Below are 13,932 nucleotides of genomic sequence, written 5' to 3' on the forward strand. Positions count from 1 at the left end.
GAGCCCCCTGGCGCTCGGCAGCGCAGAGACTCGGGCCAGTGTACTTGGGGGGGCTCGTCCGCACACCTGCCTCTCTCACCCGGCCCCCCCCCCCCCCACCCAGCAGGTTCGAAAGATCCCCAGTTGAGTTGAGTCATCAATATCCCAGACTAGTGACCGTTTTAACTGTGAGATCAGGTATCCTGGAGGTTCGGTGATCAGCCTGAATTAAAGAGCATCTGGGAGCGAATCCGCAGACCCTTCTGTCCCAGAGGGCCAGAGTAACTTCCTCCTCAGCCGCTCCCTTTCCTTGGCAGACAGGCGAAGCAGGGTGGGCTGCCAGACTCTCTGGCCAGCGCCCCAGGGGTCCCTGCTCTGAGGTGAGCCAGCGCTGGGGCGCAGGTCTGCCCTCCCGGCGGCTGGAACCGGGAGGCCCACCCGTGTTCCCATTTAGACGGGCCCCCGGAGAGCCCATCAGACCCCCGGGGCCGTCGTCCTGTTAGTTGGGGTTTTTTTTCTTCTCGGAATGACGCCGGAAGACAGCGATCTGATTAGTCCTCTGGGAACGCGGAGCGAGCTCTCGGCTCGGGGCAGCGCAGCCCGGGATTCACTCCTGCAGGTTTATCCCGCTGTGTGCAGCGCCGAGCCCCGGCGCCACAGCCTGAAGTGGCTCCCCTGTTCTCTTGGGGTGAACGCGGACCTGATCTTGCATTTTCCCCCGTTCAATAAGACATTGTTACAATGGTGACACGCCTGGTGTCCAGACTCTTACTGGAGCCCCTGTGTGTGGACACACCTGGTGTCCACACTCTTATTGGAGCTCCTGTGTGTGGACACACCTGGTGTCCAGACTCTTACTGGAGCCCCTGTGTGTGGACACGCCTGGTGTCCGGACTCTTACTGGAGCCCCTGTGTGTGGACACACCTGGTGTCCGGACTCTTACTGGAGCCCCTGTGTGTGGACACACCTGGTGTCCAGACTCTTATTGGAGCCCTGTGTGTGGACACGCCTGGTGTCCAGACTCTTACTGGAGCCCCTGTGTGTGGACACACCTGGTGTCCACACTCTTATTGGAGCTCCTGTGTGTGGACACACCTGGTGTCCAGACTCTTATTGGAGCCCTGTGTGTGGACACGCCTGGTGTCCAGACTCTTATTGGAGCCCCTGTGTGTGGACACGCCTGGTGTCCAGACTCTTATTGGAGCCCCTGTGTGTGGACACTCCTGGTGTCCACACTCTTATTGGAGCCCCTGTGTGTGGACACTCCTGGTGTCCAGACTCTTATTGGAGCCCCTGTGTGTGGACACTCCTGGTGTCCAGACTCTTATTGGAGCCCATTTGTGGACACTCCTGGTGTCCAGACTCTTATTGGAGCCCTTTGTGTGTGGACACGTCTGGTGTCCAGACTCTTATTGGAGCCCCTGTGTGTGGACACGCCTGGTGTCCAGACTCTTATTGGAGCCCCTGTGTGTGGACACTCCTGGTGTCCAGACTCTTATTGGAGCCCCTGTGTGTGGACACTCCTGGTGTCCAGACTCTTATTGGAGCCCCTGTGTGTGGACACGCCTGGTGTCCAGACTCTTATTGGAGCCCCTGTGTGTGGACACGCCTGGTGTCCAGACTCTTATTGGAGCCCTGTGTGTGAACAGACCTGGTGTCCAGACTCTTATTGGAGCCCCTGTGTTTATATAGCGATTGTGTCTCTATTTTCCTTCCTTGTTACACAGTCAGAGTTGTGCTTCAACCAAATATGATAATCTGTTAAAACCATGCTCTACGTTTTCTTTAAACTTTTTTCATACTTTAAGTGAACGGTGCTGTATCCACAGTTGTAACTGTACAGAAACCACAACTGTAATCTGTGCTGGGAGTGAGTTGTAACTGTATCGAATCTATTACACCCGTAATTATATTGAGCTGTCAGCGACCTGCTTTCATGGCAGCTGTAAAATCTGTTCATGCTTGTGATTTGCATTTACTTGCCTCTCTCCTTCAGTTCCAAGTTTGAGATTTATGGGTTTCACCTGTCAGACGGTGTGCTGTTTAAAAGCATGATGCACTTGCGTAAACAGTACTGCGTTAGCTGTGCTGTATCTGCATTGTAAGCACTGTGTTAGTGTGCCGTATCTGTCCTCTAAATGTCCTGTCATCCTGTCCGTGCCTGTGCTGCCAGTGAGCTGAATCTGAGCTCTAACTGTTCTTTTCTGTTTCCTCTGCAGTTGACATGGATGATGAAGATGGCAGGTGCTTGCTAGATGTAATTTGGTGAGTTTGCACCTGGTCGGTTTCATTCTCATGGTGTATTCGAAGGAAAAAGCTCTTTTTGGTTGCCGCCGGTCACCTTATGGGTTGTTAGCACAATGGTGTGAGGAGGTCCCAGGTCCTGAAGGAACTAACTGAGGAGCTCGTCCACCTGTCAGCCCTGAGTGTCCAAAACGTTTTCCAAGCACAGAATGTTCTGCAGCCTAATTCCTGAACTCGCTGGCTGTTATTTCTGACTAAGCAGCTCTTCACGGGTGATCGGTTTGTTCTCGTTCAGAGCTGTTTTTCACTACGGCACACAATTACCAGGGCCCTGACATCATCTCCTTCAGTCTCGTAGGAAGAGACAGAAGACTCCGTTCCGCTGCCCTCTGATCCAGGCCAGGGTTTACCCTGTATGCGATCCAGAGCCGGGTGATAAGACATCACAACTACTTCCTTATTTTTAGGCCAGCTGGGAGTACAGAGATAATCTGCCTCTCCCTCCTAACTTGTGCACACACATACAAAACACCGGTTCTTCATTTTCACCAGGAAATTTAATGCAAAATTAACATCAGCGTTTTCTGGGTGAGAATTTGGCACTGTTGGCTTTTGCGGAATGGGATATTCCTCAGTGTCATCTTCACACTGGAATGTGGTGCCCGTTTTCCTGAATCCCTTGTTTTAACTTGTGTTGTAAAATAAATCCATGAGTTTCTTCAAGAACAACCTTGACTTTGGCACTTTCCCAGGGTTTCAAACAGATTTCTGTTCAGTTTGTTATGAAACTACAGAAGAAGGGAATCCCAAGTAGCACAACCTGTAAAAGTACTGGGTCTAGTCTGGGCTATGCCATATTGTAAGCCTACAGTCCAGAGATCACTGGTCCAGTCTATGTCCTATTGAAACCCTACAGTCCAGAGATCACTGGTCCAGTCTGTGTCCTGTTGAAACTCTACAGTCCAGAGATCACTGGTCCAGTCTGTGTCCTATTGTAATCCTACAGTCCAGAGATCACCGGTCCAGTCTGTGTCATATTGTAACCATACAGTCCAGAGATCACTGGTCCAGTCTGTGTCATATTGTAACCCTATAGTCTAGAGATCACTGGTCCAGTCTGTGTCATATTGTAACCCTACAGTTCAGAGATCACTGATGTCATTTGTGATATAGGCTTATATCATATTTCAGCTATGACTGGGGTTCCCCATGCGGTTGCACTGTGGGAGGGTTAGATGGGTCTGATTTGGCCAGATACTATTGGTATTTCCAAAAAAAAATTAACTATGGAACAGTGGCGTCTTGTTTTTTCCGATGTGTTTTAAAGTGAGTAAAACCTTCAGTGCATCAGGCAGCTCTGTACCGGGAGTACAGTTCACTCTGGGCTTCACAGCACTGTGAATGCCTGGAGTGAGGTAGAATGGGCTGCACTGGGGTCTGATTGCCAGCCCCGGTGCTGTCGGTGTGCCCAGCTCAATCAGTGCATGCTGTGTGCTCTTCTGTCGTTACTGTGAGTGACGGTATCTCTGTCTCTTTCCATGCAGTGACCCACAGGCACTCAACGACTTTCTCCATGGATCAGAAACACATGTGAGTACAGGGGAAGGGTGGGAGGGAGAGGGAGGAATGGCCTTCAGACCCACTATAGATTGAGATGTATAGATAGTTAGGGGGACAGGCAGGGAGTTAGGTAGACCTCTGGTGCGTAATTGTTTTCTTAAATTATTCACCTGCATATTAATTTGTCCTTTGCGGCAGTTTCACAGTAAGTTCCCTCACACACACACAGTGCTCCCCTCTCTCTCTTGGGGTGTCTGTTTCTGGGTGTCTCTCTCCAAGCTGTCTAGACTGCTAGTAGTTTTCTCTCACCTCCGTATTGCACCCCATGATTGAAACTCAGATTTGATTTGATTTTTGTGTGTTTGAATCGTGACACAAATCAGAAAGCACTAATATAGTGTTCCCTGTCTCTCTGCTTCTTTCACCTGCTGACCTGTCCTGCCTGGTTGTCTCTGTCCGTCTCTCCTCACCCTCTCTGACCCTCCACTTCTCTGGTCCTCTGGCTCCGCTTGGCTGCTGCATGAACCACTCCCTCTGTCCCTTCTGTCTGTCTGCCCTCTGCCTGCCCGCCTGCATGTCGCTCGGTCTCTCCATCCGCGTCTTTCGATCTGTCCTTGTCTCTCATCCTGTCTTCTCCACCTGTCTGCTTGCTTGTCCTTCTTCTGTCTGTGCTTGTGTGTGTGTGTCTGTCCATTGGGGTGTTTGTCCATGGCTTTCTGTCTTTGTCCTGTCCATGTGTGTCTGTACATGTGCCTGTCCTATCTGTTCATGTGTGCATGTCTCTTTGTCCATCTGTGGGTCTGTGCATCTGTGTCCGTCTGTGTGTCTGTCCATCTGTTTCTCTGTTCCTTTGTGTTTGTCCATGTTTGTGCATGTCTGTCTGTGTGTCTGTCCGTCTGTGTCTCTGTTCCTTTGTGTTTGTCCATGTTTGTCTGTGTGTGTCTGTTCCTCTGTGTGTTTGTCCATGTCTGTCCATTGTGTTTGTCCATGTCTGTCCTTTCCATGTGTGTGTCTGCCTGCCCACCTCTGCTACTGCGCATGCTTGTGCGTCTGCCCCTTGTCTGTCCTGTGGGTGTCCGTGTGTCTGTCTGTAGTTGGACAGTGATGACCTCTTGGATGGCTCGGCTGACCCCTCCAGCTCCTTCTTCTCCAGTTCCGGGGTGAGTAACCCCCCCCCTCCCCCACCTCCACACACAAATCCACGCTCCACACCCCTTTTACTCACACCTGGCATACATGAGGCTACACACCTTCTGCTCAGACTTCACTCACGCCCGGCGCACCAGTTCTCCGCAAAATCTCCACAAACCTTAAAGCAGTGTACACCACGCACACACAAAATACACAATTCTGACACACACATCGTGCACGTATCCTGCCCGCGCCCTGTGCACACGCTTTGCGCACGCCACACACACACACACACACACACACACACACACACACACACACGCACGCCTCTAGCAAACTGACCCCTACGCACTTCCTCTGTGTTTCCATCTCTCCTGTGAACTGTCCAGGGGCAGGCTGTCTTCTCGTTCTCACAGAGAGCGCTGACGGCACCCCCTCTCCTTCCTCTTCCTGCCTCTCTCTCTTTCCCTCCTCCTCTCGCCTCCCTGTGTGTGTGTGCATGTGTGTGTGTGTGCGTGCGTGCGTGCAAGCATGCACCGTGTCCGTGTCCGTGTCCAGTACTGCAGAGACTACCTGCGCTGTCACCCCTCCCACTCTCTGTGGGCTGTCGGTGTCCTGCAGTGCCCAGACTGTCTGCATCTCCCTCTCTCCCTGTTGGCTGTCTGCCTTGGAGCGGTGTCGCTGTTTTTGCAGCGTGTCTGTATTCAGTCTCTCTCTCCCTCTCAGGGCTGCGGCGCCCAGTCAGTCTGTGAGCCCAGATTAACACCCCTGCACCCCCTTCTCTCTCTCTCCCCCCCCCCCCCTCACCCCCCCGCAGGGCCACATCCCCGACGCACAGCCTTCCAATCAGTTGTCAGCAAGTGAGCCCGCCGGGGTGCCCAGCAGCAGCGTGGACCTTGACTTCCTGGAGGACGATGACATTCTGGGGGGGTCGCCGGGTGGGGGAGGGGGCCCCGGGGGAGGGGCGGGGGGAGGGGGCGGGCGGAACGGCGGCGGCGGCCTCTCGGCCAACCACGACCAGCCCTGCGACATCCTGCAGCAGAGCCTGGCCGAGGCCAACATCACGGAGCAGAGCCTCCAGGAGGCCGAGGCCGAACTGGACCTGGGCTCCTTCGGCCTGCCGGGCTTGACCCAGGTGGTCCAGACCTTGCCGGACCCAACCCTGGTGGCGTCGGCCGGGGCCGGCGGGGTGGGCGTGGGGATCGGCGTCGGCGTGGGGGTGGGTGGCTCCGCCCAGATCTTCCCGGGGGCGGCGGCCAATTCCACCGCCACCCCCCCCAGCGCCACCCCGGACCTGATCGCGCCCGTCCTGGCGCAGCCGGGCCTCCAGCTGCAGCCCCAGATGATGAGCAAGACCATCAGCGTCCAGCCCTTCATGCAGCAGGTGGGGCTGGGCAACGTCACCCTGCTGTCCAACGGCGGCCAGGCCGGGCACCTGGGCATCGGCCAGATCCAGGTCGTCGGGCAGCCCACGGTGATGACGATTAACCAGTCCGGGCAGCCGATTCTGACCAAGACCATGGGCGGGTACCAGCTGCACCAGCCCGGCCCGGACACGGGGGCCGGCGGCGCCCAGGCCGGGGCAGGGGGGCCGCTGCTGATCCAGGGGGGCAAGGCGACGCTGGGGTCCCCTGCCATGAACGGCGGCGGCGGCGGCAACAGCGGCGGCGCGGTCGGCGGCGGCGGCGGGGCCTCCGGCTCGGCGGGGCTCGTGGGCTTCGCGGGCACGCCTCTCGGCGCGGGAATCGGGGTGCCCGGCGCGGGCCAGCCCCCGACGTTGACTCAGGGCCCCATCATGCAGAACGTCATCATCCAGCGCACGCCCACCCCCATCCAGCCCAAGCCCCCCCAGGGGGCCGGCGGGGGCGTCATCCAGCCCAGGCTGTACCAGATCTCCCCGAAACCGCAGTACGGGGCGGCCCAGCCGGCGCCACAGCAGAACCCGCAGCAGCAGAACCAGCAGAATCAGCCGCCGCCGCAGTCACAGCAGCAACAGCAGCAGCAGCAGCAGCAGCAGCAGCTGGGGACGGCCGCCCACTCCTTGCAGAACGACGCTGGGAAAGCTCTGGGGCTGCAGCAGGGGCAGGTCCCTGTTTCGGCGCCCCAGAACGTGGCCTTCATGACGGGCAAGCCCGGCGCGAACGTCGTCCTGAGCGCGGCGCAGCAGGGGGCGCAGTTCTCGCCGGCCTTCATCAAGCAGCAGGGGCCGCACGCCGCGGGGAAGCCGGTCAGCCTGCACCTGCTCAACCAGGGCGGGAGCATCGTCATCCCCTCGCAGACCGTCCTGCAGGGGCAGAACCACCAGTTCCTGCTGCCGGGCCAGCTGTCCCAGCTCCAGGCGGGGGGCCAGATCCTGACCCAGCACCCCGGGGGCCACATCATCACCAGCCAGGGCCCCGGGGGGCAGCTGATCGCCAACCAGATCCTCGCCACCAACCAGAACCTCAACCTGGGGCCCGTGTTGACTTCTCAGGGGCCCTCTGGCACCGCCCACATCCTCTCCGGGCCCATCCAGCTCCAGCCCGGTCAAATGGGACACCACACCCTCTTCCAGATGCCGGTTTCGCTGGCCCAGCCCCAGGCGCAGGCCCACCACCCCGCGGGACACGCGCAGACGGTCATCCAGGGCATGATCCCCAACTCTCTGACCATGCTGAGCCAGGTGGACAGCGTGGGCGCCGCCATCAGCCTGCAGCCCACCCCACAGCAGCAGGCGGGCGGTATCCCCAGCAACAGCGCCGGAGGGGCGGCAGTGGCAGCCCAGTGCCAGCAGGGGGAGACTGTTGCCGTGCTGGGGGGCGGCGCCGAGCAGGCCGCCCACCCCTCTGTCCCTCCCCCTCCCTCCATCCTCACGGTCCAGACCGCCCCCTCCATCCCCGTCTCAATCTCGTCCTCCTCTTCGTCCTCCTCTCCATCCCCCGCCGCTGCCTCCTCCTCCATCTCTTCCTCCGCCCCCCCCTCCTCTGCCCTGCCGCCCTCTGCCCCCCAGCACAGTCCCGGGAAGCTGATTCTCGCCCCCCAGGGTCCCAGCATGATCCTCAGCCACGAGCCTCTTCACATGTTCCTGCAGCAGGTCAGTGCGTCCGACTTGTCCATGTGCGTGCGTGCGTGCGTGCGTGCGTGCGTGCGTGCGTGCGTGTGTGTGCGTGTGTGTGCGCGTGCGCGGGAGCTGCTGTTCCAGCTGAAACCTCAAGGCGATTGTGCGCCGGCTCAGAATCGGCCAGAGGGAGGCGCCCATGCGCTGGGAAACACCAGAAGGGCTGGGAGGGCGTTGAGGTGCTCGAGCAGTGGGTTCCCAGTTCAAACCCCCCCCCCCACACACAGCTGTGCCACGGTGAGCCTCGCCCCCAGCCAGACAGGCTGGCGAAGGAAGCGGTTGTGTGGTGCGTGTGCGCGCCACAGAGGGAGCGATGGCTCACGCTTGGCTTGCGGTTTATTCCCAGGCTGGCGGCTTAGGAAGATGCACAAAAGGCTAATAGTGTGCAAATCTAGTGCCCCTCTGAGCCCCGGGCAGGGAAGGTCGCTCCCACACGCCGACTCTGGGGTCACAAGAGCTCAGGTTGCCCAGCCTGGCACAGCGCTGTAGAAAATTCATTGCCCGCTGTGAGCTGGCACTGAGAGCTCAGTGCCTGGAATGCACTGTGGTCTGCTCTCCAGGGTCTCGCAGAGAGTTTGAGCTGGGACAGGACCACTCCTCCCTCCCAGAGCAAGGTGGCAGTGCCTGGAAACTTGTACCCGGGCGGATTAGTGCAGAGTGGTCCAATGACGCGTTGATTATCAAAAGTGGCAAAGCCCTAGAAAAACTGGTGAGTGAATAGGGCCCTTCTGTATTAAAACGGAGTAGCTCTTTGCCCTCAGTCATGGCTTGAGTTCTGTGTGCCAGCCACTGCCACTTCATCTTGGGAGGAAGTGGTGATGTGTGCAAGTATGTTTTTTTTGAGAGATGTTTTAACTTTCCTCTCTGTTGAAATAAACCCTGATCTTAGTTTTGTGGATATTTTGCCCTCCACCACCACTGGACTAAAACCCTGCCCCCTCCGACCCCCTCCCTCCTTAATCCATCCCTCCCCCATCAGGACCAGCAGCACCAATCAGAGAGCACTCAGCCCCCTTCTGTGTGTGTCCCCGCCTCTGTCATCGTCGGCAGCACCGAAGGTCCGGCCCCGTCTGGCCGTGACAGCCTGGGACAGAGCTCCGCCCCCTCTCTTGGCCCCGCCCACAAGGCGACAGTGGTGTATCAGGTAGACAAGACCCTTCCCCTAGCTCCTCCCACCTGCTGCTTCACTTAAAACCTGCCCCTGCTCCAAGCAGAGTAAAGCTGTACTGTACCCACTCTCTCCCTCCCTCTGTTCCTGCGCTGATAGTGCCGTCACTAAAACAGCATCACTGTGTACCTTGCTGTCCTTCTCTGTTACAAGCCACTCTGTGCTGTTCTGGTCTCTCCTCCACACCCACCTTCCTTTTTCTTCTCTGGTACTCCTTGCCTCTCTCTACTCCTGTCTTTCCTGTGGTTTACCTGCGTGCTGCGTACACGTCTTGCCTGCCTGCCTGTGTTATTCCTGGGTGTCCGTGCTCATGAGCCCAGCACTGCAGGCGGTCTGTCTGGCTCAGGTGTCCCAGCAGGGCTTTGGGATTTGTGGCCTGTGACTGCGCTGAGGTGCAGATGTAAACTGAGGAGCTTTTCTGATTCTAAGCAGGTCAGCCTGTGCTCACTTTCTGCCCTCGAGTGCCCTGTCACGGTGCCCGGGCTTTGCCTGGCCACAGTGGTAGCGAGCTCGCGCCGTGCTGAGCCGGGACACGGCAGATGCTGGTGTAGGGCCTGATGCAGACGCCAGCGAGGAAGGCTGACGCTTTGGACATTTTGGGAGCATGGGCGGGCTGTTTCTTGAGGGGTGCACGCTGCTTTTCGAGGGGGCTGTGTGCGTTTCCAGGGTGCTTGTGAAGTTAGCGGTCGGGGACACGATGGCACTGTGAAGCGAAGGAAAGTGGGGCTCAAACCTGTGGGCGCCGTAGCTGTCCGCGGTAGCAGGCAACACCCCGGGACCTGCAGCAGTGTTAATAAGCTCTGTGGCATCTCAACAGGCGGCTAGTCTAGAATTGTGGCTGTTTCCGAGAGTCACTGCGATTCGAGGGAGAGATTGACTAGAAGGGGCAGCAAGGATGTCCGGGTTCGAGAGCAGGGGCAGGCGGGCAGGCGGGCAGGGTGTTGTGTCTGGTGTGTGAGAGCACAAAAGACAGAGTGGCGCAGAGCTCTAGGGAGGGGGAGGAGAGTGGCAAGGCTCTGTACCTGCCAGCGTCAATCAGCACACGGAGCTCGTCTCCAGTCCTGCACTCCTCCCCTGTTTCCTGCCTCCACCACTGGCTAGCAGCCTGTTTCCTTCTCCCATCCCATCACGCTGCCCCAGTTTGTCTCTTCCTCCACCACTAGCACCCCTCTCCCCGCAGTGCCCCCCCCCATCTCCTTGTCCCGTTCGCTGCTGGTTCTGATCCCTCTGTCCTTCGCTGTGCCCCTCCTTCCCCACACACGCCCCCTTAGCGTCTCCCAGGCCGAGCCCCCTCCCTCCTTCCCCGACAGCGCTCCTCGGTGTTGAGCTGTACCCCACAGCTCGCCGAAGAAGTATGGTAGGGCATCTATTCTGTTCCTTAATACAGTCACAGCGCACAGGGTTAAAGCTGGTCAATAATGAAGCTTCCTTTTGCTCGATGCAAAATATGAAACAGAGTTTTAAATGCATGACACTGTAAATAACTTTGCACTTCTGCTTGTGCACAGTATGTTGCACATTTCTGCCTATGGCATGGTAAGAGGTAACGCACTACAGTATACAAATGATGGTGAAAAGCTGCTTTTGCACAGCAGCATACATTAGTTTCTGCAGTTTGTCTTTTGCGCCAAATGCTGCTTTATGGCTCGTCTGTGATTAGAGGGGCTAAGGGTTTGCGAATCGGTGGGCGAAGGATCGGCCCAGAGCGAGGGCCGGCCGTGCCTGGTCGGACCTACAGGGTCTCGCGTGGCGGGGGCCAGCTCTCTGCTGATGCCACTCCCTGCAGCGCCGATCTCGTGCCTTCCAGTTGCGTGTGAGAGCTCCACCTCCGGGGCTGGGCGTCCTGTTTACAGGGAGGCCACAGGATCAGGACGCTGCACGTTGGTGGTGGTGGTGGGATTCCCCATTACCTGGAAAGCGCTTTAAGTGGCGTGCCCAGGAAAGCGCTATATAAGTGTAGATCGGCTATGCAAACGCTTTCGGTGGTCCGTCGCCTTCTCATTGCTTCGTCGCAGTTGTCGTCCTGTTTGCCGCAGCCTTGCTAAGGGTGGGCACACTGTGGGGGGGGAGGATCGTCTCGGTGTCCTTGCTGATGGGGTCCGCTGAGTTTTTGCGCTTGACCCTTTTCCCCGGGAGGTCCGTCTCCTGCTCCGCACGCGGCGTGTGGTCCGGTTTCCGATCCGACGAGGGTCCAAGCTCAGCCGGCCGGGTTGGAGATGGAGATGCTGAAAAAATGCACTCAGGCAAGAGTGTGTGCGTCTCGGCTCATCTTGTGCTGAAATGAAAACAAAAATTGTTAGCATTTTAATGACTAATGACTGAGGACAGGCAATGGGCTGATATGCTTCGGGAGCCGTCGCCGAATTGTAAGCCCGTTTTCAGCGGCGGTTCCCGAGAGCAGGCGGTCAGGATCCGCGTCTTCGGCCTGTCCATGAAGCCCGCGGTGCGACCTGACCTTTTAGCAGCCGAAAAGCAGAAACACAGAGGCACGCTTGTTGTGGGAAAGAGGACCGATTATCGCAGCAAAGTGTGATACAGTGCGGCGCTCCAGGTGTCAAGCATGGCCTGATGCAGATGCTCGCTGCATGCAAGGATGACCGTGGCTTAATAAAGGGCAGGGTTTTGCGAGCGAGGATTGCGATCGGCTGCCATTTGTCGCTGTGCGCTGTGCTTGCGTTTCCGCCTTGTCTCATATTTCTCCCCCCCTTCTGCCTTTCCCGAACAGATCCCCTCGACGGGACACCAGCAGCAGCCGAAAATCCTGGGGTCGTCCCCCTCACACTCCCTGCAGCCTCACGGCACCCCCACCTCTCTGTCGGACAGCCCCCAGCCACCCCTGCAGCCTTCCCCCCTTGTCTTGGGGCAGCAGATGCAGTCGCCCCACCAGTCTCGCCCCCCGTCGCAGCCCCAGCCCCAGTCGCGCCCCCCCTCGCGCTCCTGCACCCCGTCCTCCCTGCCCCCGCTCTTCATCATCCACAACCAGATCGGGGGGTCCCCTCAGCACACACCCCAGCAACACCCCGTGCAGCTACCACAGCAACAGTCCCAAACGCAGCCTCGGCCCCCCTCCTTCCAGCAGGACGTGGCCACGCTCGCCACTTCGTCTTCCTCCTCCTCCTCCATCGCCCCCTCCTCCTCCCCCAAGCCGCCCGCACCCCCCGCCCCCACGCTGCAGTTCCAGTTCACAGCGCCACCCCCGGGCTCAACAGGGAAACAGCAGCTTGGCCTGCAGAGCCTGACGGTGGAGCAGCAGCACTCGCTCCAGCTGGTGGGGGCTCAGCTGCAGACGCTGTCGGCCATCGCACAGCCCTCCACCCACCAGAAACAGCTGCTGGACAAACTGCAACAGGTACAGCAGTCTGTGTGTGTCTGTCTGTGTCTGTCTGTGTCTGTCTGTGTCTGTCTGTGTCTGTCTGTGTCTGTGTCTGTGTCTGTCTGTGTCCGTGTCCGTGTCCGTGTCCGTGTCCGTGTCCGTGTCCGTGTCCGTGTCCGTGTCCGTGTCCGTGTCCGTGTCCGTGTCCGTGTCCGTGTCCGTGTCCGTGTCTGTCTGTCTGTCTGTCTGTCTGTCTGTCTGTCTGTCTGTCTGTCTGTCTGTCTGTCTGTCTGGTTTTAAGACAGGCTAGAGATCCATGCAAATTGTGAACACCGGAAAACCATGCTGGTTTAGTCTGTAATAATAATGATGATGATAATTCCTTACACTTACGTAGCACTTTTCTGGACACTCCACTCAAAGTGCTTTACAGGCAATGGGGAATCCTGCTACCACCACCAGTGTGCAGCCCCACCTGGATGATGTGACGGCAGCCAGAGTGCACCAGTACTCTCCCCACACAGCAGCTCTCAGTGGGGAGGAGAACAGAGTGATGAAGCCAGTTCAGAGATGGGGATTATTTGGGAAGTTTTGCCGGGATGAGAAGCGGTAACATCGCCCCCTGCGATTTTTAATGACCGCAGTCAGGATCTCAGGTTTCACTACTCTTCCGAAAGACGGCACCTTTTCACAGAATAGTGTCCGCATCACTATCCTTGGGCATTAGGACCCACTCAGACTGCAGGATGAGCGCCCCCTACTGGCCCCACTTGCACCTCTTCCAGCAGCAACCTTAGCTTTCCCAGGAGACTCCCATCCAGGAACTGGCCAGGCTCACACCTGCTGAGCTCCAGTGGGCTGCCAGCTGGGAGCCGCAGGGTGATACGGCTACTTTCTGTGTGTTTTTGTGTAAGCTTGTAGAAGCTCCCGCCTCACTTTGTTTTCCACTCTTTCTCAGTTTCAGCACAGTATTATCCTCCAGCCGAATCAGCAGGCTCCACCCCCGTCGCTGTCCTCCAATCAGTTCAGCCCTCAGCAAGAGCCGCCCCCTGCCCAGGCTGTGACATCATCGCCAGGCAACAGTGCTCCTGCCCAGCTAGCCTCTCTGCTCCAGCAGACCTCGGTTCTGGTGAAGACTCCACCCTCGAGTGAGTTGGACACACCCACCATTGTGCATCAGTGCATCAGTGCACTGTCATTGTATTAACACACTGATGCACAAGGAGACCGTTTTGACACACTGCCACTGGCTAACTGAGGCACTGCTCTGCTGCACTGCTTCTGAGACACAGACAGCGAAACACAGAAACACTGTTCTGATGCACTGGTGTACAGACAATAAGATACAGACACCAGTACACAGGAACACTGAACTGACACACTGGGACACAGATAACCAGCACACAGCAACACTGAACTGACACACGGAGACACAGATA

General features: G+C 57.7%; 1 protein-coding gene across 5 annotated transcripts in view; it reads left to right on the forward strand.

The window, feature by feature from the left end:
• The window catches only part of bicra (BRD4 interacting chromatin remodeling complex associated protein), a 31,682-nt gene that overhangs the window by 9,226 nt on the left and 8,524 nt on the right, over positions 1-13,932 (forward strand). For 2 of the 5 annotated variants that reach the window (XM_088627848.1, XM_088627846.1), the window contains exons 2-8: positions 2,200-2,245; positions 3,769-3,814; positions 4,879-4,944; positions 5,733-7,988; positions 8,992-9,156; positions 11,906-12,529; positions 13,452-13,641. In XM_088627848.1, the coding sequence (XP_088483974.1) occupies positions 2,205-2,245; positions 3,769-3,814; positions 4,879-4,944; positions 5,733-7,988; positions 8,992-9,156; positions 11,906-12,529; positions 13,452-13,641 (3,388 nt within the window). In that variant the 5' untranslated portion in view covers positions 2,200-2,204. The remainder of the gene's footprint in view (positions 1-2,199; positions 2,246-3,768; positions 3,815-4,878; positions 4,945-5,732; positions 7,989-8,991; positions 9,157-11,905; positions 12,530-13,451; positions 13,642-13,932) is intronic. The other 3 variants (XM_088627851.1, XM_088627847.1, XM_088627852.1) reach the window with 2 other exon arrangements.

This window comes from Lepisosteus platostomus, chromosome 4 (genome assembly GCF_059453375.1).
Source record: "Lepisosteus platostomus isolate fLepPlt1 chromosome 4, fLepPlt1.hap1, whole genome shotgun sequence".
NCBI classification, from domain to species: domain Eukaryota; kingdom Metazoa; phylum Chordata; class Actinopteri; order Semionotiformes; family Lepisosteidae; genus Lepisosteus; species Lepisosteus platostomus.